We start from the raw sequence: 23,586 nt of genomic DNA, 5'->3' as shown, positions 1-23,586 counted from the left end.
CCGACGCGGCGGCAGCGCTTGGAGGAGGGCCCGCCAGCTGCTGTTATCTCTTGGAGGCGGAGGAAGCGGCGTCCCAGGGGCCGCTGTTCGGCCGGAGTCGAGGCCAGGTCCGCCCCCCCCCCCCCGCCCTCCACCGCGCATTACGCGCTCTGACTGGTCCCTGCCCGGATGGGACCTTTTGGGCGCCGGAGCCAGGCCCCGCCCTCTCCCCACGCGCCTGCGTCGGGCGGCCCGTGGAGGGCGGGGCGCGCTTGGCTCCGCCCCCGCCGCTCATTGGGGGCCGCGTCTCGCAGGCCAGGGCAGTCGGAGGGCGGGAAGGCGGGAGGAAGGGAGGGGGGCTCGCTGTTTCCACGGACGCCCCGCCTCGGCCTACGCGGGAAACAAAGAGCGGCGCGCGGCGGTTCTCCCCCGGACGTGCCGGGAGCAGCGCGGGTTTGGCGCGCAGGAAGTTGCCGGCCGCGTCGCTCTTACCGGCCGGCCGGGCCAGCGCCTCCTCCGGAGTCCCCGGACGGGCGTCGCCACCGCCGGCCACGTGGGGCGCCCGAGGGGAGGGGCCTCCGCGCGCCCAGACCGCCGCCGCTCCCCCCCCCCGGTAAGCCCCGCGCCCTCCGGCCGGGAAAGGGCCCGGCGCCCCCGCCATCTTGGATGGAGCGCGGCCTCCTCCCGGGCGGCTCTGGCAGACGGGCCCCGCTGGCCCCGAGAGTGGCGTCTCTCTCTTCCCCCCCCTCCGGGCCTGAGTCCGAGGCCGGGTCTGGTCCTCGCGCGGCTCTCCCGGGCGAAGGCGGGGTGGAGGGGCCGGAGAGGCCGGGCCGGGAGTGCCTCTTCCGCCGGAGGGCTTCCCTGGGGAACCGCCTTGCTCTGGAGAAGGAGCGCTGGGCCGGGGCCGCGTCCTCCGAGGCCTTCGTGCTGGGCCGCCCCTCGGGCTGAGGAAAGGCGGGCTTCTTCCCTGGCGGCGCCCTGGGCCCGAACCTCCTCTCGGAGCGGCCCGGCCGGTCCTCCTGGGGTCTGGCCGGGCTGAAGGGGCCCTGGGCCTTGCGGGCAGCCTGGACAACGTTGCCCCTGTTGCTCTTCTCCCCCCCTGCAGCGCCGCCACCATGGCCGAGCTCTTCATGGAGTGCGAGGAAGAGGAGCTGGAGCCGTGGCAGCAGAAAGCGACCCCCATTGTGGTGGAGGACGAGGAGGACGACGAGCCCATCTTTGTGGGGGAGTTCTTGAGCTCCAAGCCCAGCAATACCTGTAAGGGGCTGTTTTGAACTTGGGTTCACTCAAAAACCCTGTTGAATTGGTAGGAGAAATGGCATAAATGTAGTTTAATTAAACTCTGGTAATTGGTTTCAATGCTCTTGGATCCATTCTTGGAATGAGAAGACTTTAAGAATTAGTGCATCGCACAATGAGATGTCACTCTCCTCCTTTAGGTACAGATTGATAAATTCCCTTGAGCAGACTTTCTTTCTCCGTTATTTTCTGAAAGCAGCAATGATCATTTTTAACAGATATATTGAACAGAGTTCAGCCGAATTCAACACGAATTGGAGTGCAGAATGGTGGCCCCAAAAGAGGTATGGTGTTCTCCAGTGGTGCCGAACGTTGAAGCCTCTGGACCCTTCTGAGCCTAACAGTGTGTGATCTTTTCTCTCCTGGTCCTCATGGCAGGTGCCGTGGCTGTTTCTCCGGGGTTCCTCTCTTTGGCCAGACCTGCAACTAGCACCCTGGCTGTCCAGCCGCAGCCACGCGTCAGCAGCATCTCGGGATCCGCTCAGGTCTTGCAGAAGCCCCATTCGGGATGTTCGTCGCCGCAGGAAGGAGCGAAGTCCAGTGCTGGGATCTCACAGCCCCTCAGTATAGCTGTCCCTCCCCAGTCCTTGGCACGGAATCTCCACATACCTGCGTCAGCCCAGTCTACGTCCAGGCCGGTGGCCACCGTCACTGCACAGCCCGTGGCGTTGAACCGGGTAGGTTTGGAGTTGCCCCTTGGTGCCCTGCGAGGGCTCCTGCTGGGAGTGGTTGTGTCCTGAGCCCTCTGGACCCAGCCGGAGCCCTCTGTGGGGGACCTCTTGCCGGAATGGAACCCTTAAAAGGCTAAGCGGGGCTGCTCTGGGTGTGTATCTTTGGAAGAATCCAAGGGCCCCCGTTGCTGAGCTCTTGAACACATCCCCCACAGGTGACCCCAGATAGACCTCCGGGCCTGACCTTTGACCTAAGGCAGAATTCAGGAGGATCACAATACCAGAGTGGATCACCCATGAACACGGCAGGTAGGTCCAAGCCAGGTTTTTCATAATATTTAGCCGGGGACTGAGGGGCCCTTAATTCTTTCTCAGCTTGGTTGTTTTTTTGGAGATGTTTCATTACCCAACTAGGCAACTTGGAGTGGGGTTTGCTGATAGTTGGGGACCATCAAATATTGTGCAAACATCTGAGGGAAGCTGGGGGGGGGGTATCTCAGAGAAATGCTGCTGATAGCAATCGCTTTGAAACAGGGCCTGGGGGGCCTTCCTTCCTGGGGCAGCTGAGCAACGTAGGTTTGGCTTCTGAGAAAAGCTGGGCTGGGCTGCAGTGCGAGCTGCGCCTATGGGCCACTTGGATGCCTTCAGGGTCACTTGGGGTAACCAAGGAGTAATTGGTCATGAAAAGCTCCCTAAATTAAATATCTAAAACATTTCTAGGGTTGTCCAAGCGTCCCTCCACTTCTGAAGCCGGTAGCATCACTCCCAAAAAGGCCAAGACCAACGAAACGGGCTCTGAGAGTGGGTCCCTCCTGTCCGCTCCAAATGACCTGGTCCTGCTTGAGAAAGGTGAATCTACCAAGAACACGCTGGATGTCTTGTTTGGGGGGATCTGCTCTGAAGGGGCTTGAAACACCATTCTGAAATACTTAACAAGAAGGGGGGGGGCATCAAAGCTTGTGATCCGAGGGGAATTCATTTAGCCTCTCTCGCACCCATATTCAGACACACCTTAAATAACATTCCCTGTTCACTTTTTCCACAGGTGTTGATTCAAATCATGTTAAGAATGGAGCCCCTTTCCCACAGGCATGTCCAAAGTGTAATATTCATTTTAACCTTTTGGAGCCTTTAAAAAACCACCTAAAGGTAAACATCTTCAGGATGGAAGTAAAATGCAATTGCAGACGTAACCTTAAGTCCCTTGACCTTTCTAAACATAAAACCTGTGACTGTTTTATTCTGTTTCGTAGTCTTAGTCTGGACTGGGTCTAGGTAAAGGCAGCTGCCTTTTCTTGTGGCTTTTAAAGGAGGCTTCTCCCCTTTGCCTGGCACAGATCCCATTTAAAGTAGCTTGTCCAACTGCCACATTTTTGTTTGGACTGGACCTGGGTTCCCATCCACTGAGAAAAAAATGCCTCCTGAGTTCGCTCCTCCCAGACACAGCTCAGGCTGGAATGTAGCTGAAATAATAAGGCCCAGAGGAGGTGGGGGGAGAGGGGAACGGTTACTTCTGGGGAGGGGTTCCTTCTTTCTGGCGTTTCCTTCAGACTTCCCGGTGGTCTTGATTTTCAGCCTGTTTTTCCTCTATCAGAAGCAATTTAATTTCATGGTGGGGGTATTAATTGGCTATCTGAACTTGGGATCATCACTACTTGTAATAAATACTGATATTTTTAAAATAGCCTTCTGAACTCAAGAAACCTGATCAGGTTCTTAATGGTTTCCTAACAATTCAGAAAATACTTTTGTTCAAAATTGATGGCAGCTGTTGGTCTTTCCAGTATTGCTGCCCTGATCTGGTGCCCACCTTTCCGGCAATCACCAAAATGGACTGCTCAGGTATGCCGCCTAAAATGGCTGAAGCAGAAACGGGGAAGTTGATCATGTTGGTTAACGACTTCTATTACGGGAAGCACGAGGGGAACCTCCAGCAGGTGCGGCAGGAGCAGAAGACCCACACCACCTTCAAGTGTGCCAGCTGCATGAAGGTCCTCAAAAGCAACCTCAGGTATCATCTCTGGCCTGCGAGAGGCCCAGCTCCGACCTGGGGCACACGAGGGCAGCCGGAGTGGAAGGGCCTAAGCACAACTGGTGTTGCATTCTTTCCGCGACTTCTGCTAAACAAACCCAAAAGAATCACAGCCAGGAATTGAGCAGATCCAAAGGGTGCTGCCAAATAGTCAGGCCCCAAAGAAAATGGGGTCACAGACCAGAACCCCTTTGGCTGCCCAAGCTTGGGGGGGGGGGGGGCTGACCTTTCACCTACTTGAAATGGACGAGGGATTGCCCATATGCTTTAATGTGTTGTTTTTCTGGTCCTGTGGGTCCCACTCAGCTGGCAGGGTTGACCGTTTACTCTTGGGCAGAGGTTTTCCCCGGAGCCAGCAGCAGCCAGTGGGGCGTGGAATGCAAGGTCTCCCCCCTTTAAAAGCAGGTGCCTGAACGGTGAACTGTTCCTCTCAGGTTCATGAACCACATGAAGCATCACTTGGAGCTGGAGAAGCAGAACAGCGAGAGCTGGGAGAGCCACACCACCTGCCAGCACTGCTACCGCCAGTTCCCTACTCCCTTCCAGCTGCAGTGCCACATTGAAAGCACCCACACGCCTCACGAGTCCTCCAGTGAGTTCCTCGGGGGGGGGGGGGATAAGATGCAATCCACAGACTGGGCATAACGATGAGAATCCTAGCAGGATGACAGGTGCCTGTACGATGCCACTTCAGTGACGGCTTATTTTCTCTTCTAGCTATTTGCAAAATCTGCGAACTCTCTTTTGAAACCGAGCAAGTTCTGTTGCAGCACATGAAAGACAATCACAAGCCTGGGGAGATGCCGTATGTCTGCCAGGTACCCCCCCCCCCCAGCCCCTCTTCTCCCCTGCCCGTGCGGCTGCCTGTGTTTCCTTGTTCCTAAGAAGAGATGTTAGCAGTAAACTTCCCCCTCTCCCTCTTTATGTTGATGTCTAGGTTTGCAATTACAGATCGTCAGCATTTTCAGATGTGGAAAAACACTTCAGATCCACTCATGAAAACACAAAGAACCTGCTGTGCCCGTTTTGCCTTAAAGTTATTAAAATTGGGGCACCATACATGCACCACTTTATGAGGCACCAGGTAACATTTGTAGCCTTTAAGGAAGGTAAGCAGGGAGCAGAGCATAGTTAACCCCCACACCCAACCCACAGTTCCCCCTCCTCCCCCTCCCCGCAGAAGGCGGTCGCATGCCCCCCTCTCCCCCCCACAGCTGTCTCCCCTGCGCAGTGATCTGGGGCTGCTGGCCGCCTTGCCTGAGACCTCTGGGCAAAGGGCCAACTGTAGCCAAAGCGGAGAGGGTCCGGCTAAAGCCAAGAGCGAGGGGTGAGGGGCAGCTGGCGTGAATGTTTTTGAGATGGCCTGCTGGGCGTCCTTCGATCCCCTTTTGGGGGCATGGTTGCAAGTGGCCACAATTTTTATACTTTCAGACCCTCTTGCAGCATTGCATTAGGTCACTTGTGAGTTCAGTTCGGTGACCTGTCTTATTATTATTATTATTATTATTTTTCTGGGATGAGCAGCTTCTTTCCCCCCTTTTCCTAAAGAAAAAAGGAGTCCATCGCTGCACCAAATGTAGGCTGCAGTTCTTGACCTGCAAAGAAAAACTGGACCACAAATCTCAGCACCATCGGACGTTCAAAAAGCCCGTGCAGTTGGAGGGCTTGCCTCCAGGAACCAAAGTAAGTGGGCAGCTCAGGGAGGGGTCTCCTCTCGGCTTGTCCAGGAGGTGCAGAAAGAAACAGTTTGATTCTTGCTCTGCTGAAATTGCACGGAGGCGGGCTGCCCGGCTGGTTGGAGAACCTTCGGCCACCCAGCTCCCCTGCAGTGTCCAGAGGACACGGCGACATTGTGGCTAATTTTTACTTTGCACATTAAAAGACCAGGAATGCCAAATTCCTTTTGAAAGGGGCAGAGGAAACTGAGATGGAGCCTCCCATTCTAGGTTACAATCAGGGCCTCCTCGGGGTCGCTCCAACCGGCCTCTGTGACCGCCTCTCCCGTGAGCACAAGCACGCCCCCCTCGCTGTTCCCCCCCGGGGCTAAAGCTGCCCACAGCAAAGCCCAGAGCAAGCCGGCTCCCAGCGGCAAGGGGAAGGCCAAGCTGAAGCCCCTCAGCCTGCAGAGGAAGCTGACCCCGGGGACGGAAGCGGGCAGCGGGGCAAGCAAGAATCAGAGCAGCGGTGGCAGCAGCAACAACAGTGGCGGCAGCAGCAGCAGCAAGACGAACAAGGTGGCCAACACGGCGCTAAATAGCCTGAGGTGAGTCTCCCAGGGGTCGGGGCGGAAGCAGGCAGCGGCTTGGCCTGTGAATTAACCTGCTCTCTCGTTGACGGTGATTCATCTCAGGTGTGCTGATATTCAGAAATGCATCGAGTGTTACTCGGACATCCGGACGTTTGCGAGCCACTTCCCGGCGTACATGCGCTGCAGCTTGTGCAGATACCACACCAGCTGCAGCAAAGCTTATGTGAACCACATGATGGGGTGAGCAACCTTGAGCCCCCGTGCAGGGAAGGGAGAAAGGGAGGTGGCCAGGCTGCCGGGTTGGGCTGGGCTGTCGAGACGCAGAATCGGCCCCCCTTGGCCCCTAAGTACGAAGGCTGGCGAAATAAGACCCCTCGCTTCCCTGACCCATCCGCAGTTGTGGCGACCTCTGGCCCTGGCGGGGGAGGGGCTGCTGGAATCTCTTGGGGGAACCTGGGTTTGTTTTTTCCACTTCTAGTTCACTGCATTGGCCCAGAATGTGGTTCCTTGCACAAGATGCATGGCACACACCATGTGACCGCAGCTTTTATAACGTATTGTTTTAGGGTAGAAACAAGGGTCCAACTTAAGGCGCTCTGTTTCTTTGTAGCTTCCACAGTGCTCGTCAAACCAAAAGGTTTTGGATTTATAAAACCCACTCGGATGAATTGAGGTAACCACCTTCTAATTGTATTTCATTTGAGCCGTGCGCTCCTGATAGTGTGCAGCTGCCATGGGGGCAAAGCATCCTGCGCTCACTGGCAGGGCTGGCCCGGGGGGGCTGGGGGGCAGGGAGGGGCCGACAGCTGCACAGCCCCCCGTGGTGGGCGTGTGGAGAGCTGAACTCCTCCCGATGGCTTCCTCCCCAGGGGCATCACTGTGGTTTGTCTGAACTGTGATTTCTTGACGGATGTCTCTGGCTTGGACAAGATGGCCACCCACCTTAATGAGAGCCAGAACCATACTTGCCAAGTGATTGTAGAGCGTGGTAGGTGTTTCTGGGGCCGTGGCTTCAGTTGTTGCTATGAGGAAACACTGGTGTTATTGAATGTTGAATTCTCTTCTTCACTTCCAGTTCCCGTAGATTGTTTCACCGCTGCTGATGTTTCTGGGTGAGTTGTAATGGTCTGGTCAGCTGGATGGGTGTGGAGATTGTCCACTTCTTCCTTATGTAGACAAAGGCTGTGGGAAAGCAGGCTTCTCTCTGCTCCTGATTAGAGAGGCACCTCTCTCTTTTCACCTTAAATTAAGAAGGATCCCTCCCTCTAATCTGGAGGTTTTGGAAACAGCTGAACTCAGGCCACCGACGTTTGCCCTCTGAACGGAGTGGGAATGGCACAAGGAGGGAGGGGCTTCAGGGCCGGCAGGTGCTTTGCATGCCGAGGCCTCACTGGCCAAACCTTTCCTGGCCCACAAGGTTTCACTTTTCACTGAATCGGCAAAGAAGGCCCCGGTTCCAGAAACTGATGAATGCACCTGGCTTTCTGAAAGAGGGGGGGGGGGGGGGTCTCTCTTACTATCCACACAGAAGAATTTCCTAAACAATAAAAATTAATCTTGATAATGTTGGGCCCGGAACGTTCCGCCCTAGCCTCCTTGTTTGGGCAAGATACACTGGTGGAGCTGGAGGCTTCCCTGTTCCTTTGGGTCGACCTGGTGCCACCACAAAGGAGGCAGCCATTCCTTTCCACTTCCCTCCACTCCTTTGCCTGGTGCAGCAAAGAGCCAGCTGAGAGGTTGGCAAAAGCAGCCACACGGGACCAAACTGTCACCCGTTTGCCCACACCCATAACTTGTGTGACGCTCACACCCCTCATGCAATGCCACGCCTGTTTTTTGCTCTGCCCCCAGGCTTCCGAGTGCTTCCAGGAGCCTAGGGAGGGCGAAAGTGGCCTCCCCCTCCAGCCCGGAGGCCCTTCGGAAGCAGAAACCTGGTAGAACTGGAGGGCCCTTCTTTGGCCTCCCCAGTCTTTGGAGCCTTTCTCGGAGCCTGGGGAGGGCGGAAACAGCCTCCCCCACCCCTCTGGAGGGCCATTCCCCCCCTCCCCTTCTAGAGGCTGAAACCAGGCTGCTCCCTGACTCCCAGAGGGCCCAGGAGGCCTGAGAACCAGCTGGCCGGTGCGCCAGGCCTGACATGGCTCGGCATGCCACAGGTTGGCCCTGACCGCTCTCGGCTGCCCTGCCCTTGTCTCCCTTTGCTTCCGTGCTTTGCGTGAGCAGATGTCTCTGCAGCTCTGCTCCAGGGAGACCTGGTGGAAGGGGGGTGAAGCCCCTCGCCTCAGAGGTCTCAACTGTGGCAGGTCCTGCTTCTTGGGGGACAAGGGTGGACGAGGGACCCTCTTTTCTGGCTTCAGCTTGCAAGGAACAGTTTTTAAGTGGGTCTGCCAGGAGAGTGTAGGGGAGTCGTTGCAGGGACCCCTTCTCACGCCGTCTGTTCAGTGCACGGAGACAGCTGCTCCCGTCCTCTGCCCACTTCCTCAGGGGAGACGGTAGCCACAGAGAGGAGGAGCAGTGGAGGGGGGGTTGGCAGGGAGGGTCATGCCGCTCTCGGCCACCTCGACCAAACCGCTGGCAAGAGACAAGGAACAGTCCCGTGGCAGTTGCTTTTTTGTGGGAAGTGAAAGAATCAACTCTTTATGGAGATTTTCAAAATTTAAAAGTACACGCTAGTGTGTGTTTTACTATAGTTTTAGACAGCACGTTATCAACCTTAAAGCTAACCACTATTGTTTTGTCCTCTAGCCTAGCAAAGGATGCATTATTGAACAAAGAAATTGAAGACAAATCAGAGGTAGTCCCTTTTTTTGTCTTAAAACTTTTGTGTAGCCATGTCTGTTGAAAGTTGTTAGTAGATGATGATGTGTAATTTCAGCCATAATGATGATGACGATGCCCACAGGGCAACACAGCTTTCAAATGTCCAGATGGGAGGCTTTAAAAACGACAACTGTACTCTGACACAAGGAGTTTTTTAAAAGCAGCTTTTTCCTTCTCTGTGCCAGTTGTGGAAAGTCCCATCACATGGAGGGCGAAAAAGCTCCTCACACCTGGCTGCACATGTCCCCTTGCAGGTGGAAGGTGGCCCGAGAGTCCATTCACGTGGGGTGGGGAGGAGGAGGAGGAGGGTGCAGGAGGGAGGGGGAGCTATAGAAAAGAGCAGTGCTGAATGTAAAACTCTGCCCAGGAGCAGAATTGGGTGCCACCTCTTCCCTGATCCCCTCCCCCAGCTCTACCACCCCCCTCTTCTGCCTGTCCCGGGGCAGGGTTGCTCTCCCCCCCCCCTGTCTGCCCCCCCTGCTTCTCAATGCTCCTGAGCAGCCAGCCAGCCATCCTGCCTCTTTTCTGGCCTGTGTCTCTGTGGGATCCAGCTTCCGTGGGTTGCACTCATTCGTGGTAGCATGAAGTGTGAACCTTGAGGGGGGAAATGTGACGGTGCGGTGTGATGCTCTTTCCTAGGAGCCTTTGGTGCCCGCTGTGCGTGGGGAGCAAGGAGAAGCCTGCGTTTCAGAAAGGTAAAAAAGCCAAGTCGGATCTTCCACAAACTGAACTCTGGGTGCGTTCGTGCCTGTTCAAAGCCATGTGCAGGGGGCCTGGTGAAGCGCAGGGCCACTGGTTCTTTGGCCCTGCAGAGAATCCTGGTCGAAATTGGGCCAGGACTGCCCAGCGCAGAAAACCAGGAGTCCGGCCCGTTCAGCTGACTACTGTAGAGGTTTGTTGCAGGGTTAAGCTCTCTACAAGAAGCCAAGCCAAGGCAAATTGGGGGAGCCCATAGAATTCAAGGTGGCTGGACCTAGGTCTCATTCGTTCATTTCTTCAATTTCTATGCCACCCAACTCCCTAGGGACTCTAGGCGGCTCACAGCAAAAATATAAAACATCAATAATAGTACAGAAACCTCTTAAAACAGTTCAAAAGCGATTTACAATGCAAGTCATGAAACCCATGCGTCATATGCCCTTCATGGCTCTTGTGATGGCAGAGGCTCTAACCGGCTGTCCCTTCCCCTCTCAGGCTCAGCCTGGTCACATCCTTGTGGTGTGGTTGATGGGATTCTCTTCGAGGAGAGGCCATGACAGCTGTCAGCCTGGATAGCGTCAAGGCAGGATTAGACAGATTCATGGATGCCAAGGGTATCATGGGAGGTCATTGAAACGGACGTCCAAATGCCATCACAAGAGCCACGAATGGTATGCCTGGGTTTCATTGCTTGTATTGAGGCAGGCAGGGTTCCCTTGGGTGAAGGGAAAGGGAGGGTCATGGACAATGGGTGGGCCACTCTGGGACACAGAAGGCTGGACTCCATGGGCATTGGCCTGATTCGGCAGGGCAGGAGCATCACCCGCCCGGCCAGCGCGAGAATGCCAAAGAGAGGAAGAGCCCTCTGACACTATACTGTAGGTGTGGGGGCATGGGACCCCTCCCCACAAAACCCCATAGGCTGAAGCAATTGGCATCCGTCAGGCATGGGGGAACTAAACATCTCCCCCTGGGCACATTTAATTTATACATGGTATGCCTGTGTGTGTGTCTGTTAGTATATGGGTTTTTTTAAATCTTTAAATATTTTAATTAATTGAATTATTTATGATTTGTTTTGCACTTGTTGTGAGCCGCCCCGAGTCTTCGGAGAGGGGCGGCATACAAATCCAAATAATAAAATAAATAAATAAATAAATAAATAAATCTTTTATTACGGTCAAGTAATTAAAGTACTTTTATTGCTTTTCAGCCTGCAGGTGAAAGGGTCTGTGGGAGAAAGGGAGGCAGACCCTCCTGGAGAGCAGAACCACATGGACGCTGCTTTAGCTGCAGGCAGTGAAGGAACTGAAAGGCCTGGTCCCGAAAGGAGCCCCCCGGGGTCTGAAGGCTGCTCTAGGAGCCCGGCAGGAGGAGGGCCACTGGAGAACCAGCAGGAGGAGAGCCTGCCAGTGGCCGGGTGTGAAGGGAGACCCTCTCCTCTTGAAGAAGGGGGCCCAGTTTCTGGCCCAGGCCCTGAAGAAGAAGCCTGCCCGGGAGTGGAGAAATGCCTTTCGGATGCCCCCACGGGAGGGCCGGAGTCGCCCGCAGCCGCTTCAGGACCCCACAGCTGCTCCAAAGACCGTAGCGCGGAGACCCCTGCCCACCCAGAGAGCCCCAGCCTTGCAGCCGCTGAAAGCAAAGCCGCTTTGCCAGTCCCGGAGGGGCCCTGCGCTTCCGCGTGGGTAGGCAGCCCAAGCAGGAGGGTGGGCCTTGCTGAAGAGGACGACTGCTCCCCCGGCCAGAACGATCTCGGCCCTCCAGCTGCTGAGGAGGACAGGGCCCCCGCTGCTGCAGAAAACCCTGGGCCAGAACGGCCGGCTGTGCCCGAAGCAGCAATGGATGCAGATGCTCTGGCCAACAAAAGTGAGGTTGGACTTTCAGTCTGCAGGTGTGAGGGAGCAGAAGACGCCTTTGCTTTAGGGGAGTCGGCTCCTCCAGAGGGTCCCGCGGATCTCGCAGGGGAAGGAGGCGAGGACAGAGTGGACGATGCCGGCACAGCCATGTCTCCAGCGGCACAGTGTGTGGGGGGGAGCTTCTCTGAATTGGTTGGAGACGAATCTTCCATTGGTGAGCTGTGCACCTTCCCCAAAGACTCTCCGCCTGGAGTGGCAGGGGGGGGTCCTCTCGAGGGAAGGGGGTCCCCTCCTCCAGGGCTGCAGGGGGATCTGCTGGAGGGCTCTTGTGGAAAGCGAGGGGGAGCAGAACCAGCCGGGCTTGGAGGCCATAAAAGCAGCAGTGCTTGTCCAGAGTGGACTGGCTCCGAGGTCCAGGCAAAGGAGGGGGTCAGTGTAGAGGAAGCTCAGCTGGCCGAGGTGAACGTGGACTCTGCCCCGCTGGCCCCCAGTGAGAAAGAGGTCAGCTTCGAGCAGTTCTTGCGAAGGAGGGGCGAGCCCGACTCGGCCCATTCCGATGCCAGCGAGCAAGGCAGCATTCACCTGGAGCCCCTGACCCCCTCGGAGGTGCTGGAGCACGAGGCCACCGAGATCCTGCAGCAGAAGGGGGGGGGCGTCCCGGCCTCAGCCAAGAAAGCCAGGCTCGGCTCGGAGCCAGCTCCCCTGTCTTCGGGAGGGGGCAGCCCCAACCAAGAGGACCTGTCCAGCAACCAGGGGGAAGCCAGCGATGGAACCAGCTGAAGGAGGGGGAGGACTTTGCCTTGACCACACGGATCGTGGAAGACGCCACAGGGGAGGCAGGAAGCCCAGAAGACTCTACGCGGACGGAGGAAAGGAAAGGGGCCACTGGATTCTTGCAGAAGCCACTTTCTTTTAAAAAACCAAGGAGACTTACCTGCCAGACCAACACTCCAAGGGAAGCCTGGGGGTGGGTGGGTGGGCGGGGGTCTGTATTCCCATCCTATCAATGGCAGAAGTTTGGGCCCCTTTGGATTCGCGTGATCCTGCAAGAGGCCGAGTTCACCTTAAAACTTTCAGTGAAAGTGGATGGTTATAAATTTACTTGTGGGTTTCTCTGTGTGCCAGCAGAACAAAATTGTACCTGCCTGTTTGTAGGGAAGGTGGGACGTCCGTCTTTCATCCCCCACTATGTTAAGGGCAGGCCCAGAAAACGCACAGTGAGGAGGGAGGGGAGGCTTGGAAAGGGCCCAAGGGGGATTTGGGAGAATTGAAAGGGGGGGGGCGGGAGGGGCCGGCATGAAAACCCTTTGGATATACTGTAGCTAGTGGAGGAATGTATAACATGATTTAATAGGAGTTTGCGTTTTCAATATTAACACGCTTCACTCAAATGCTGCTCGGAATCTTGTAGAAAGTGATTTTGAAGTTTGTTTTTATGAACTTAAATGTCTGGAATTTCCGTTAAGACACCAATGTACATATTTTGGAGTAAATATTTGCAAGAAAATACTGCAGGCGTTGTTCCTTTTTACATGTGTGGAAATTGGGGGGGGGGGGGGGGGGAGAAAGAGAAACACGCACGGAGAGGCCTCGCCCAGGCGGCCCCGCTGCGATCCATTGGCCTGGCAGCGCTGGGGAGGGGCCCTCAGAGGGGGGGGGAGGCCGCGCGCAGGCCCAGCAATACTCCCACCTGGACCCGCGTGGCCGCTGCAGAGGGAGGCTGTAAGGGGGCGGGGCTGCTCGGGGATTGGGCCCACGTGCCTCGCCGGGCGCTCTGCTCCCTCTAGCGCGCAGGCGCGGTTGCCTGGAGACGCGGCGGGCTCGCCTGCCTGGTTTCCCCCGGAAGCGCGTCTGTCGCTAGGCGACGCGGTGGCGGCGGCAGAAGCGGCCGCCTCGGTGTTCTGTCCTCTCCGCGCCCGGGCCCCGCCGAGGGAAGGGCGGCCACCCCGCGGCCATGGCGCTGAAACCGAGGCGGCGGCAGCCCACCGCGGCGCAGCTGATGGACCGCAAGCAGCACGAGCTCTACTTCCAGCAGATGCGGGAGCTGGACCACCGCAAGAAGCTGGAGCGCGTCCACCAGCTGGAGGTGATGTGGGAGGCCGAGGACCGCGTGCAGCAGAAGCGCGTCACGAGGCTGCTGCGGGAGGAGGAGCACGAGCAGCACCTGGAGGAGGCCCTGCGGAAGGTCCTTGTTCAGTAAATATGGACGGGGCGGGAGGGTGGGAGGCCCGGGGGGGGCGGCAGAATGCGGGGCCCGCGCAGGCGACTGAATCCCGGAGCCCCCGGCCCAGTGCGAGTGGGCCACTGCAGGCCAAGGCAACGGGAAGTTTATGCGGCTGCGTGTTTTGTCAGGCGGAAGAGAGTAAAAGGCTCAGAGACCTGGAATTGCAGCAGGAAGAAAAACTGGCCACTGAATTAGCGCGACTAAGCCACGAGAAGCTGAAAGATGAAAAAATGAGGCAACAAATCAAAGAAAACAGGTACTTCGCTCCCTCCTCTCCCGAGGGCTCTGTGGGGGGAGCAGAGAGGGGCCTCCACTTGCCACCAGGCCATTCAAAGGACCCGTAGACACCCGGGGCTGCATTTACAAACAGTTGGAGTCTCCCATGGCGTCATGACCGGCCACAGGGTCCACTTAGAGAAATGATAGGAGAATTGGATTCTGCCACACAGGTGTCTCAACTTACGTCCAAAGTTTCAGCCCCAATTGTGGTCACAGGACTGCCTGTATGGGCTCACCCTCCAGCTGCTGCTGGTTTCTACTGTCACCCCACCCAGTGCCTTTCATGTTAATTCTTTAGAAGGCTCTTGAATCAATAATCATGTTTTTTTGGGGGGGGGGGGTCTGTTTTTTTCTAGTATTGAACTACGGGAACTAGAGAGGAAATTGAAATCTGCATATATGAATAGAGAGAGGGCTGTTCAGATTGCTGAAAAAGAAGCTCTGAAATATGAAAAAATGGTAACTATGGAATATGAAATAGTCTTTGGACTCTTGATGAAATAAATGTGGGAATGTTGGAAAATGTAACTGGAGAAATATTTGTAGGCCAATGCCTAAAGAATGCGGCTGCAATTGCAGATTGTTGACTGGGATGTGGATGTCTTTCATATGCAGATGATGCTGTGGTGTGTGAGGACCTGAATGATTTGTAGCAAACCTTAGGTTTTGTGCTGCAGTAGAGAGAATGGATCTGGAAGCTGACTTCTCAGACAAAAGGTGCACCTGGCAAGGGATAGGAGGGAAGTAGAGCAAATGGATGAATTTGTGCCAACAGAAGGAGGATGCAGCTCTCTACCGAGCAATGAAGGAAGAGCAGGACAGAGCAGCCGAGGCAGAGACGGCTGTTGAAACGAGGCGCAATCAGGAGAAGTTGCTCTATCAGCAGGAACTGGAGAAACAGCTGGAGGAAGAGGAGAGGCGGAAGCAGGCTGCCTACAAGGAGTTCCTGAGAGAGAAACTCTTGGTTGATGAAATTGTGAGGAAGATCTATGAGGAAGATGAAAGGTCAGTTCATGTTAAATCTCCTTGGCTGAACTACTTGTACTTTCTTCAGGATGAATTGGCTTGACAGTTATAAGTTGTCCTTGACTTGTAACCATTCATTTAATAACTCTTGGAAGTATTGATAGGACTGAAAAAAATGACTGACCCTCACAAAACCATCACAATGTCCCCACCACTTATGATCAAAATTTGGTTGTTTGGCAACTGGTGTGTATTTATAATTGCAACTTGGGGAGGGGGCGTGTCATGTGATTTCCAACTACAACCCCCTGGAAGGGGTGTGGGGCATTTGACAAGTAGTCAGTGGAGGAGGGGACCAGATTCACTTTCTTATGACTGTGGCAAAAAAGGTTGTGACTCACTTTAACATGCACATCACTTAGTGACAAAAGTTCCAGCCCCAATTTTCATAAGTCAAGGACTAACTGTAACACACTGTGGTTTGGGATTGGTGCTTTTTGGTTTTGTATCACAGATTCATCTTCCTGCTCCGATCTAAATCTCTCCCAATGGGGGCTGTTGAGTCTCTGCTCAAAGGCTCCCATTCCTGAGGAGGAGGTGCCAAGGAAGCGGCCTTCCAGGGCCAGCAGTGCTTCTACCCATTCCCTCACTTGCTTGAGGCGCCTTGGAAAACCTTGGGCCAATTACTTCACAGGGGACAAAGCTTGGACTGTCTTTTAAGGCTGCTAGCTCCTTCCGTGGCAGGGTGGAGCCACGTTAAATGGTTCTCAAAATGTATGAGCAGAGTAATCCTCGTTTACCAAGGTTGTGTACACACAGAAACATTTAGATTGAGATTAGTTGTGAATAACTACTCAGACACACACAGAGATATCCTAACTTGAATTTACTTTGAGAAATAAAGTATTCAGATAAACAGTCTAAAGTCATACACATAATAAGTCAGAATAACAGTCTAAATATTACCAAGTACGTAGTCCTTCTTACCAGTTGTCTTTGTCATAATCAGCTGTAATACATGACTACAATACAGGGAGATTGCAGAGAAAATGCAGAGCAAACCTAACAGTGAGTAGCCAGACAAAGGGAAACAGAGAGGGTGACTTAGAGAAATAAGCTATGAACTCTAGCGCCCTCTTGTGGCAGTCTGCAACCGCCTCAGCTAAACAGACATAGCTCAGTTATGATACATAGCGTTGGTTTAGATATTGCCAACCCAACCATGATGGACAGAGTCCTAACACATACCATTCTCCTTCGGTTGTGATCCCTTCTCGTGGCCACAAAGAGCAGTGGGACTTTTGGAAGGTGGACATACATATGGCAGCCCGCTACGTGTCCATGCTAAGGCATGCCGCTGGGAAACTTTACATGGGTGGCCGAAGGTGGGGAGGGGTGGAGAGGGTGGCAAGGGTCCCAGGGTAGGCTGCCGGGCTGAGCCTGCCTGTTCCCCGCAGGGCCAGGCAAGGCAGGCTGGAAAAGAAGAGGGCCACGCGGAAGTTCATTGAGGAATTCCAGAAAGACCAGGCCCAGCGCAGGAGGCGGCTGCGTGAAGAGATGGAGAAGGAAAACCAAAGGATCGTGGCCTTTGCTAACCTGTGGCAGGAGAGAGAGGACAGCCGGATGGCCAAGATCCACGAGAACGAGGAGAGGAAGAGGAAGCTCCAGCAAATGGTGGGGGCACTGCCGCTCTGCCCCTCGGAGTTTGTGGGGTGGGTGGGTGGGGGGCTCAACCTGCCTTTCCTCTTCCCTGTGCAGCTGACAGACCTCCTGGAAAAGGAGCAGCAGGAGCGAGAGGAACTGGAGCACATCCGAGCGGAGCTGCACTCCGAAGAGCAGGCCGAGGCCGAGAGGAAGGAGGAGATGGTGAGGTTGGCGGGGGGGGGCGGGGGGGGCAGCAGCCAAGGGGGCTGGGGCTGAGCTGCTGCCCCACCTGCAGGAGGGGCTGGAGAAGAGGATCCGGCAGCGCCTGGAGCTCCAGAACGCCTACGAGGAACAGCTGGCGTCCAGGAAGGTGCTGGTGCAGGCCTTGAAGGAAGAGGAGGAGGCCTTTGGACAGGCCATGCTGGCCAAATTTGCAGAAGACGACCGCGTGGAGCAGATGAACGCCCAGAGGCGGCGGATGAAGCAACTGGAGCACCGGAGGGAGGTGGAGAGGCTGATCCAGGAACGGCGCAAACAGGTCCTGGCAGACAAGGTGAGGCGGGGAAGGTCCCCCAGTCCAGCCTGCTGGTACGCGGGTCCTGTGGCCGCTCTGCTGGAAGGGCTTCCTGTTCCACAGATGGGTAGGTCCAGCCCGAACCCCCTTCCCACTAGTCGATGCCTGCTCTTCCCCTCCCACCTCTCGTTCCCTCCGTGCCGGCCACGTCTCCCCACGGTCGTCTTCTTGGGCGTCCTGCAGCCCTTCCGCCCGACACTCCCAGGCCTCTTCCGGGCGGCATAGGGGACTGAAAACGGCCTGGCCAGGGCGGAGCGGAGGGGCTGCGCTTGCCTTCTGACAGCGTCATCAAGTCTGGCCTGTATCTGATTTGCCATCCACAAGGACACCCAGGTCTTTTCCACGTGGTCAGACCTTTCCTCCAGCCTTCAGAACTTTACGTGTTCCCTTGTGAAGTTCCAGCTCACTTAATTTTGCCATTTCCCTCTCCAAATGTAGCCAGTGTGGCTAGTGGACGCTGCTGAAAGAAAGCAGCCACCATTCTGAATAGAACACAAGCCTGTTTGTACCTGCTGCCGGGCGCTCCAGAAGGAAGGCCCGAGCTTGGCCTTTGATTTGGCCAATTGCAGCCTGCATTAAGAACGGCGGCTGATCATTTGTCTTGAAACGGAAAAGTTACACACGTCGATTTCACCGCCCTAGGAACGTGAACTAGAAGAAAGGGAAACGGAAGAGCGGAGGAGGGGCATGGTGGCTGGCATCATTGAGGAAGAGCGGCAGAAGCTCCTCAGAGAGCATGCGGTCAAGCTCCTGGGCTATCTCCCACGGGTAAGTCCAGGCAGCCTAAGGGCCGGGGGGAGGGGACGGACGGTGTGTGTGCCCCCTACGTTTTCCCTCTTCCTTCCTGCAGCTGGGGCTGAGCTTCCTCCTGCGGGGAATTGCACGGCCCAAAGAGGTCAAGGGTTGTGCTACCACTCATGTCCAGCAGTCCAGCACCTGCGCTGGGTGTGGCTGCCCTGAGGGGGCTAAATGGCCACAGAGTGTTTTCAGCGGTCTTTCGGGGGAGGGGTGTCCCTCTTCCCTGCTGGGCTGCACTCGCCGAGGGGGAGTCTTGCAGCCATGCCCCCCCCCCATCGTGATTTTGCCCCTGCACACGCGAGGGGGTGCGCAAGAGGAATTTCTGCTATTTTCTGCTCCCATGCATGCAAACAATTGTTGAAATCTTTTGCGCACGAATGTCCCCTTGCAAGACTTGCCTCTGCGCATGTGAAGGAAGCAAAGACCACCAACAATTAAGGAAAAAAGATGGCGGCGCCTAGAAAGACTGGCACAAGTGCCGCACCAGTTCCCACAAAAACTCTGGTTCCCACCGGATCTGTAGTGCGGAACCGGCAGCTGAGAGCCAGAGGGGCCGGACCGCGGCTGACCTTTGAAAGGGTTTTGTTGTTTCAGTTCTCACTTGTTTGAGAAAGTTGGATGTTTACTGAACAAGGGCCAACTGTTGCTTTGAAGGGAAGGTTTTATATTTAAAATGGGAGGAAAAAAGGAGCCACTCTGATGTTGTTCCATTCAACCCTTTCCTTCCGGGGTGTCCAGGGGATCCTTAAAGGTGAGCAAGACGTCCACATGCTTGGAGAAGAGTTCCGGCAAGCCTACCGAAGGGGGCCGGAGGGGGGGGGGCTCTCAGAAGCCAACTGAGTCTTCACTGCTTCACAGACTTTTTAGAAAATGACTTTTATATTGATAAACTATTCCCAGTTTCTTTGCAATAGCCATTTATTTTTTATTTTTTTTATTATTTGGTTGACCTTTCTTCAGCTCTAGGCAACATAAGCTGTTTCCCCCCGCAACCACCCTGCGAGTAGGCCCCTAGTCCTCCAGTGAGCTCTTGCACGGGCGATGGTGGATCCGAGTTTGGGGTCCCCGGTGCTACTCCACGCCTCAACCAGCTCTGTGCCGTTCTGTCTGGTCCTTTGAGAGGCTGCATCTGGGGGCTTAATTTTGGTTGAGGGAACTCGGTAACTCCAAGCGTTAGAAGCATTTTTAACAAATTGTATTAACTTCTGCTTAGCGATTTAAAATAAAGCACCAACCACGCCCTGGGGGCAACCTTGAATGCTGGTGGCTTTTTTCAGCACGGCAAGCTTCCATTTCTGCCATTAGCGACATCTGTTGTATTAACTGAAAAATACTCAAGAGCAATTGTCTGGGGGAAATCCTTTATAAAGCTTCTTTCAACAAGAGCATCCAAATTATTTTTATAGTCTAGAACGACAGCTATCAATTAAAAGTTGACAAAGGGTTAGATGAACCCTTTGCTAAGTGATGGAGAATGAGAGAGGAGCTGTAAAGGGTAAAGCAAATACTCTGCCACCCCCCCCCCGCCCCCCAAGAAAAAGGTGTGGCTGAATTTCCCTCTTCTGGAATCCCCACACCTTCCCTCGAGGGGAGACGCTGTGGATGGAATTAAGGGTTGCCCCACTCCAGAGCCTTCATGAATTCCTCTTCAGTGAAAGAAAGCATCTTGGCAGATTCAATGTGCATCTAGAGGGAATGAATGAATTTTTTTACAGAAGAAACATTTGTTCCAACCCCCCTGATCTGAAAAATAATCTGAGAAATGCAATATTCCTTGCAACGTAAACCCCAGCCCCCACTCTCCCACCCCTATTTTTGACTGACTGGCAGCCCCTGTTGAATGGTCATCCTCTCAGCAAGCAATATCTTGAGATGGGCCAAACATGAAACCATCTGAAACCCTGGTGTCCTTTGGGATCTGAGATGGGAATTAAAACTGAGGTTCCTTATACTTACTGTGGATTTACTCTATGGCCCCGTTTACTATTGCTTTTTAACCCAGTCAAAACAAATAATGAATTAGGCTGCATCCTTAACTTTAATTGAATTAAAAGTTACTAATAGCATGGAGCAACTTGCCTTTTGTCTTTTTAAAATGTCAATAAGTTTTAACTGCTTCTTGAAACCTGCCACCAGCTCTTCTTTCTGTTTCTCCAGTCTCCTATTTTCAATTTTTAGTTCTTCAAGCTTTTTATGCTCTTGGTTGACCACATCCTAGCACAAAAGGAAGGACATAGAAACTGTTACATCATTATGAATGCAGCCCTTGGACACATCTGGAGGAGAGGGCAGATGCCATTCACAAATGACAAGGCCCAATCATCAGCTCCTTCAACTTCCTAACAAAATCCCATCCGCAGTTCATATTCAGATCTGTGATTGCGTCACCAGGAGGAAGGCAGACTGCAATGCAGGCGGGTGCAGAATTATTTCATTTTAGAACAGGTATTGAATGCATTGCCATGCAGCAAATAAGGAAGGGAAGGGAGGGAGGGAGAGAGAGAGGGAGGGAGGGAGAGAAAGAAAGAAAGAAAGGCCACCGGGATGACTTTAGCCTTATTCCTGTTTGATGGCTGACATGAGGAAAAGTAGGTAGAAAAGGACAGAAGGGGAAGGGGTGCTATTCTAGGCTGGGGGGCTTCCAAATTCACATTTCTTGCTAACAAACCCCCCCCCCCCACCTTGTTACTTTGCTTCAGTTTATTCAGCTCCATTTTGTATTTCTCCGCTTCCTCAAGAGCTCGGTTCAAGCGAATGTCTGTCGTGCTCTGGGTGGCCGCAGCTTGTTTTTGTGCTCGCTTCAGATTCTCCAGTTCCTGTTGTGCCAAGTGAAAAAACCCACGGCCAAAAGCCTGGTCCCTTGGCCTCAGCCCCCAGCCCTGCCTTCCTCTGAGGGGCAGCGTGCCCCAAACACTAAGGCCACTGTTTTACAAGCAAGGCAGAGGGGCCTTCCACAACGGGAGCCATTTGTTTCTATTTTTTCTTACCTGCTTCATTCTGGGACCTTCAAAACTGAAGCAGGTAAGGACAAAACCGGACATTTTGTATGTGTCTTTGGATGAACTTTGTCCAATCATGGTGAAGCGTGATGGGCCAGTCTGAGCAGCGCCACCCGTGTCCTGCGGAGGAAGGTGGAGGGGCCCACGTGCCTTTGTTACCTTGTCCAGCATGGAGAGCTTCTGCTGCAGGCCCTCACTTTTCCGGGCAGCTTCCTCCGACAGCACTTTGTACTTCTCTGCCTGGGCCTGGTGGAGGCTGGCGGTGCGTTGCAGCCGGGCGCACTCTTCTTCCACCACCTTGAGGCGGCTGCTGAAATTTTCGTTCTCCCCGTCCTGCAGGCCCAAAGCGAAGAGAGTGGGAGCCGGGTGGGTGGGTGCGGTGCTTCTTCCCTCCCCACCCCCACCCCCAAACACCCAAACTTTAGACCACGCCTTCTGAAACAAGCCCCTCCTCCTCCTCCTCCCCCCTGCAGACCCCCCTGTGGCTTTCCTTGGGAGGGGCCTCCGTTCTTCTTCTTCCGGGACACCCGCCCCCTCCCCAGGCCTTTCCTCACCCTCCTATGTTCTGCAAAGGAAACCCAGCCCCTCACGAGGAAGTGGTGAGCGTGAATGTGCAGAGGACTTGGTATAAGTGTGGAACTGATACCTTTGTGGGGTAAACCACCACCGGCTACGATCCAGGGCACCTGCTCTTACCTTCTTGCTACATTCCTGCCCAATGGCATCCAGCTCCTCCTGCATCACGCGCAGCTTGGCCTTTAGGAACCGGATCTGGGCCTCTGCAAGTGGGCAACAGCTCCATTAGAACAATCCAGCTCACGTGGGATCAATCCACAGTCCTAAGTATCCCGTGTTAGGAGAGCCCTACTGAAGCCACATTTGGGTGGCAGTTCACACGGGCATGTTTTGAGCAGTGGCCATTTGCAGAAGACCATTTCCCCCTGCTAGTGAAGGGAGAGGGGCGACACACAAGTCAAATCAATAAATAATAATTTAAAAACAACCCCTGCCAGCAAATGGCCTCACTCGCCTGCTCCAAGTTCGCATCCTGCACTGGGGATAATGTTGTCTTCCAGATCAGGGAGGTTTCCTTCTTCCAGCTGCCCTTCAATTCTCCCAATTAGTTTTGTCAGGGAGCCTCCTGGGGCAGCAGCAACGTCCGTATTGCTTACCTCAACCTGTAACCTTGATTTTGTACTGGTGGAAAGCGAAAGCAATTGTGAGTATTTGACCCAATACAAGCAAACATTCTCTACTCATAGAACAGCATTTGTACAAAGCAGTGCAACAAAACACAGCCGCAGATTCAAATTGTAACATGGAGCTAATCTGTGTGAAGTGATCTGATCCCCTGCCACAGCTAAGAAGGTTGAAGTCTCTTTTGCAACACTCCCGTCCGGCGCTGCTCTTCCGACCCAAACCCTTTCACCAGCAAAGCTTCCCGCCCACCGTTACAGCCTCTGAGATACCTCGAGAGCGGCCTCCTCCCTCTCCTGGCAGTCAGCGGGCGGCTTCGGACGGCGGGCGCCGGGCTGGCTCTCTTCTTGGGCAGCTGCGGAAGGGAAGCCGGGGAGACCGTCGACCCCCGCTCCCGCCACCCACCCACCGGGGCCACCAGGGAGCGGAAGGGGGGGGGAGGCCAAGGCGGCCGGGTACCTACCTTGGGGGGCGCGAGAGGAGCAGCTGCCGCCTCCGGAGAAGGGACGTCCCTGCGGGAGAGAAGCAGCAGCAGAGCTCAGAGCCGTGGCGCCCGCCGTCCCCCCCCCCCCATGTGGAGAGCGGGCGGCGGGGCAGCCCCTCAGGGGAAGGGAGGCTTGAGCGGGCCCCCCTCCGGCCGCATACCTCTCCTTGGCCGCCGCCTCCTCCTCTTCCTCCAGCGCGTCCCCGCGGGCCCGTCGGTCCCCCTGCGGGAGGGAGGGAGGGCCTCCGTCAGAAGGGCTCCCCGGAGCCCGCCCGCCCGCGCCCCCCGCCCGCCCCGCGCTCACCATCAGCTCCTCTGCCTGGCGCATCACCGCCGCCGCCTTCGCCTCCAGGGCCGCGTTCAGGCGCCTGCAACGGGACGGGGCGGTCAGGGCGGTCGGGGGGGCCCGGGCCCTTCCTCCCACCGCGACCGCGACCCACCTGTACTCCTCCTCGCGGGCCAGGAGGGGGGCGGCGCTGCGAGGCCGGGCCGGCTGCTCCCCCGCCGCCGCCGCCGCCATGGCCCTCGGTCGCTAGGCAACCGCGCCGCCCGCTGGCAGCCCCAGTCCTCCTCGCGGGCCAGGAACGGTGGGCGGGGCCTCTTGCGCTCCGCCCGCGAACGCCAGACGCCCCCCCCGCCGGAGAAGTCCGCCTCGGCCGCGCTCTGCCGTTCCGGACTGGCCCCGCCTCCTCCCTCGCGGGCGCGTCCCCGCCGCGTCCCTCAGCGGCCCAGCGCGGCCCAGGCGGCGGGGGCGCGCGCGGCTCTCCCTGCCGCTCCGGGCTCGGCCAGCGGGTGGCGCTGCGGCGGCGGCGTCTGCGCG

At 55.5% G+C, this 23,586-nt stretch overlaps 3 protein-coding genes across 8 annotated transcripts; 2 read left to right on the top strand and 1 right to left on the bottom strand.

Annotated features, from left to right (window-relative positions):
- The first annotated feature begins 55 nt into the window (after positions 1-55).
- Positions 56-13,108, top strand: ZNF280D (zinc finger protein 280D). 2 transcript variants are annotated; one of them, XM_070762204.1, is made up of 20 exons: positions 56-107; positions 1,085-1,236; positions 1,497-1,562; positions 1,657-1,955; positions 2,165-2,258; positions 2,670-2,798; positions 2,995-3,098; positions 3,734-3,960; positions 4,416-4,573; positions 4,699-4,799; positions 4,919-5,065; positions 5,530-5,664; positions 5,928-6,244; positions 6,332-6,469; positions 6,840-6,902; positions 7,099-7,217; positions 7,305-7,341; positions 8,972-9,020; positions 9,686-9,741; positions 10,959-13,108. In XM_070762204.1, exons 2-20 carry the CDS (start codon positions 1,095-1,097, stop codon positions 12,379-12,381), a joined length of 3,804 nt encoding a protein of 1,267 aa, XP_070618305.1. In that variant the 5' UTR covers positions 56-107; positions 1,085-1,094; the 3' UTR covers positions 12,382-13,108. The 2 variants fall into 2 exon arrangements, with proteins under 2 accessions (XP_070618305.1, XP_070618306.1); XM_070762205.1 differs by lacking the exon at positions 56-107 and adding an exon at positions 313-592.
- A 202-nt stretch (positions 13,109-13,310) lies between these two features.
- On the top strand, positions 13,311-19,344 carry MNS1 (meiosis specific nuclear structural 1). 3 transcript variants are annotated; one of them, XM_070762238.1, is made up of 9 exons: positions 13,311-13,786; positions 13,954-14,081; positions 14,461-14,563; positions 14,880-15,109; positions 16,528-16,744; positions 16,829-16,936; positions 17,010-17,267; positions 17,931-18,056; positions 18,825-19,344. In XM_070762238.1, the coding sequence occupies exons 1-9, from the start codon at positions 13,556-13,558 to the stop codon at positions 18,924-18,926; spliced, it is 1,503 nt and encodes a 500-aa protein (XP_070618339.1). In that variant the 5' UTR covers positions 13,311-13,555; the 3' UTR covers positions 18,927-19,344. The 3 variants fall into 3 exon arrangements, with proteins under 3 accessions (XP_070618339.1, XP_070618341.1, XP_070618340.1); XM_070762240.1 differs by having other exon boundaries at positions 13,453-13,786; positions 19,047-19,344; XM_070762239.1 differs by having other exon boundaries at positions 13,453-13,786; positions 18,479-19,344.
- Positions 19,345-19,430: 86 nt separating this feature from the next.
- TEX9 (testis expressed 9) lies at positions 19,431-23,353 on the bottom strand. Of its 3 annotated transcripts, none has more exons than XM_070762243.1 (11): positions 23,207-23,350; positions 23,071-23,134; positions 22,928-22,989; positions 22,746-22,794; positions 22,555-22,637; positions 22,116-22,282; positions 21,782-21,864; positions 21,074-21,418; positions 20,768-20,902; positions 20,166-20,300; positions 19,431-19,772 (listed from the first exon to the last, which is right to left on the bottom strand). In XM_070762243.1, the coding sequence occupies exons 1-11, from the start codon at positions 23,284-23,286 to the stop codon at positions 19,695-19,697; spliced, it is 1,281 nt and encodes a 426-aa protein (XP_070618344.1). In that variant the 5' UTR covers positions 23,287-23,350; the 3' UTR covers positions 19,431-19,694. The 3 variants fall into 3 exon arrangements, with proteins under 3 accessions (XP_070618344.1, XP_070618345.1, XP_070618346.1); XM_070762244.1 differs by having other exon boundaries at positions 21,245-21,418; positions 23,207-23,346; XM_070762245.1 differs by lacking the exon at positions 20,768-20,902 and having other exon boundaries at positions 21,245-21,418; positions 23,207-23,353.
- Between the last annotated feature and the right edge of the window lie 233 nt (positions 23,354-23,586).

The sequence above is a fragment of the Erythrolamprus reginae genome, chromosome 10 (assembly GCF_031021105.1).
Source record: "Erythrolamprus reginae isolate rEryReg1 chromosome 10, rEryReg1.hap1, whole genome shotgun sequence".
Classification (NCBI taxonomy): Eukaryota; Metazoa; Chordata; class Lepidosauria; order Squamata; family Dipsadidae; genus Erythrolamprus; species Erythrolamprus reginae.
This window is presented reverse-complemented; position numbering and strand designations above follow the sequence as displayed.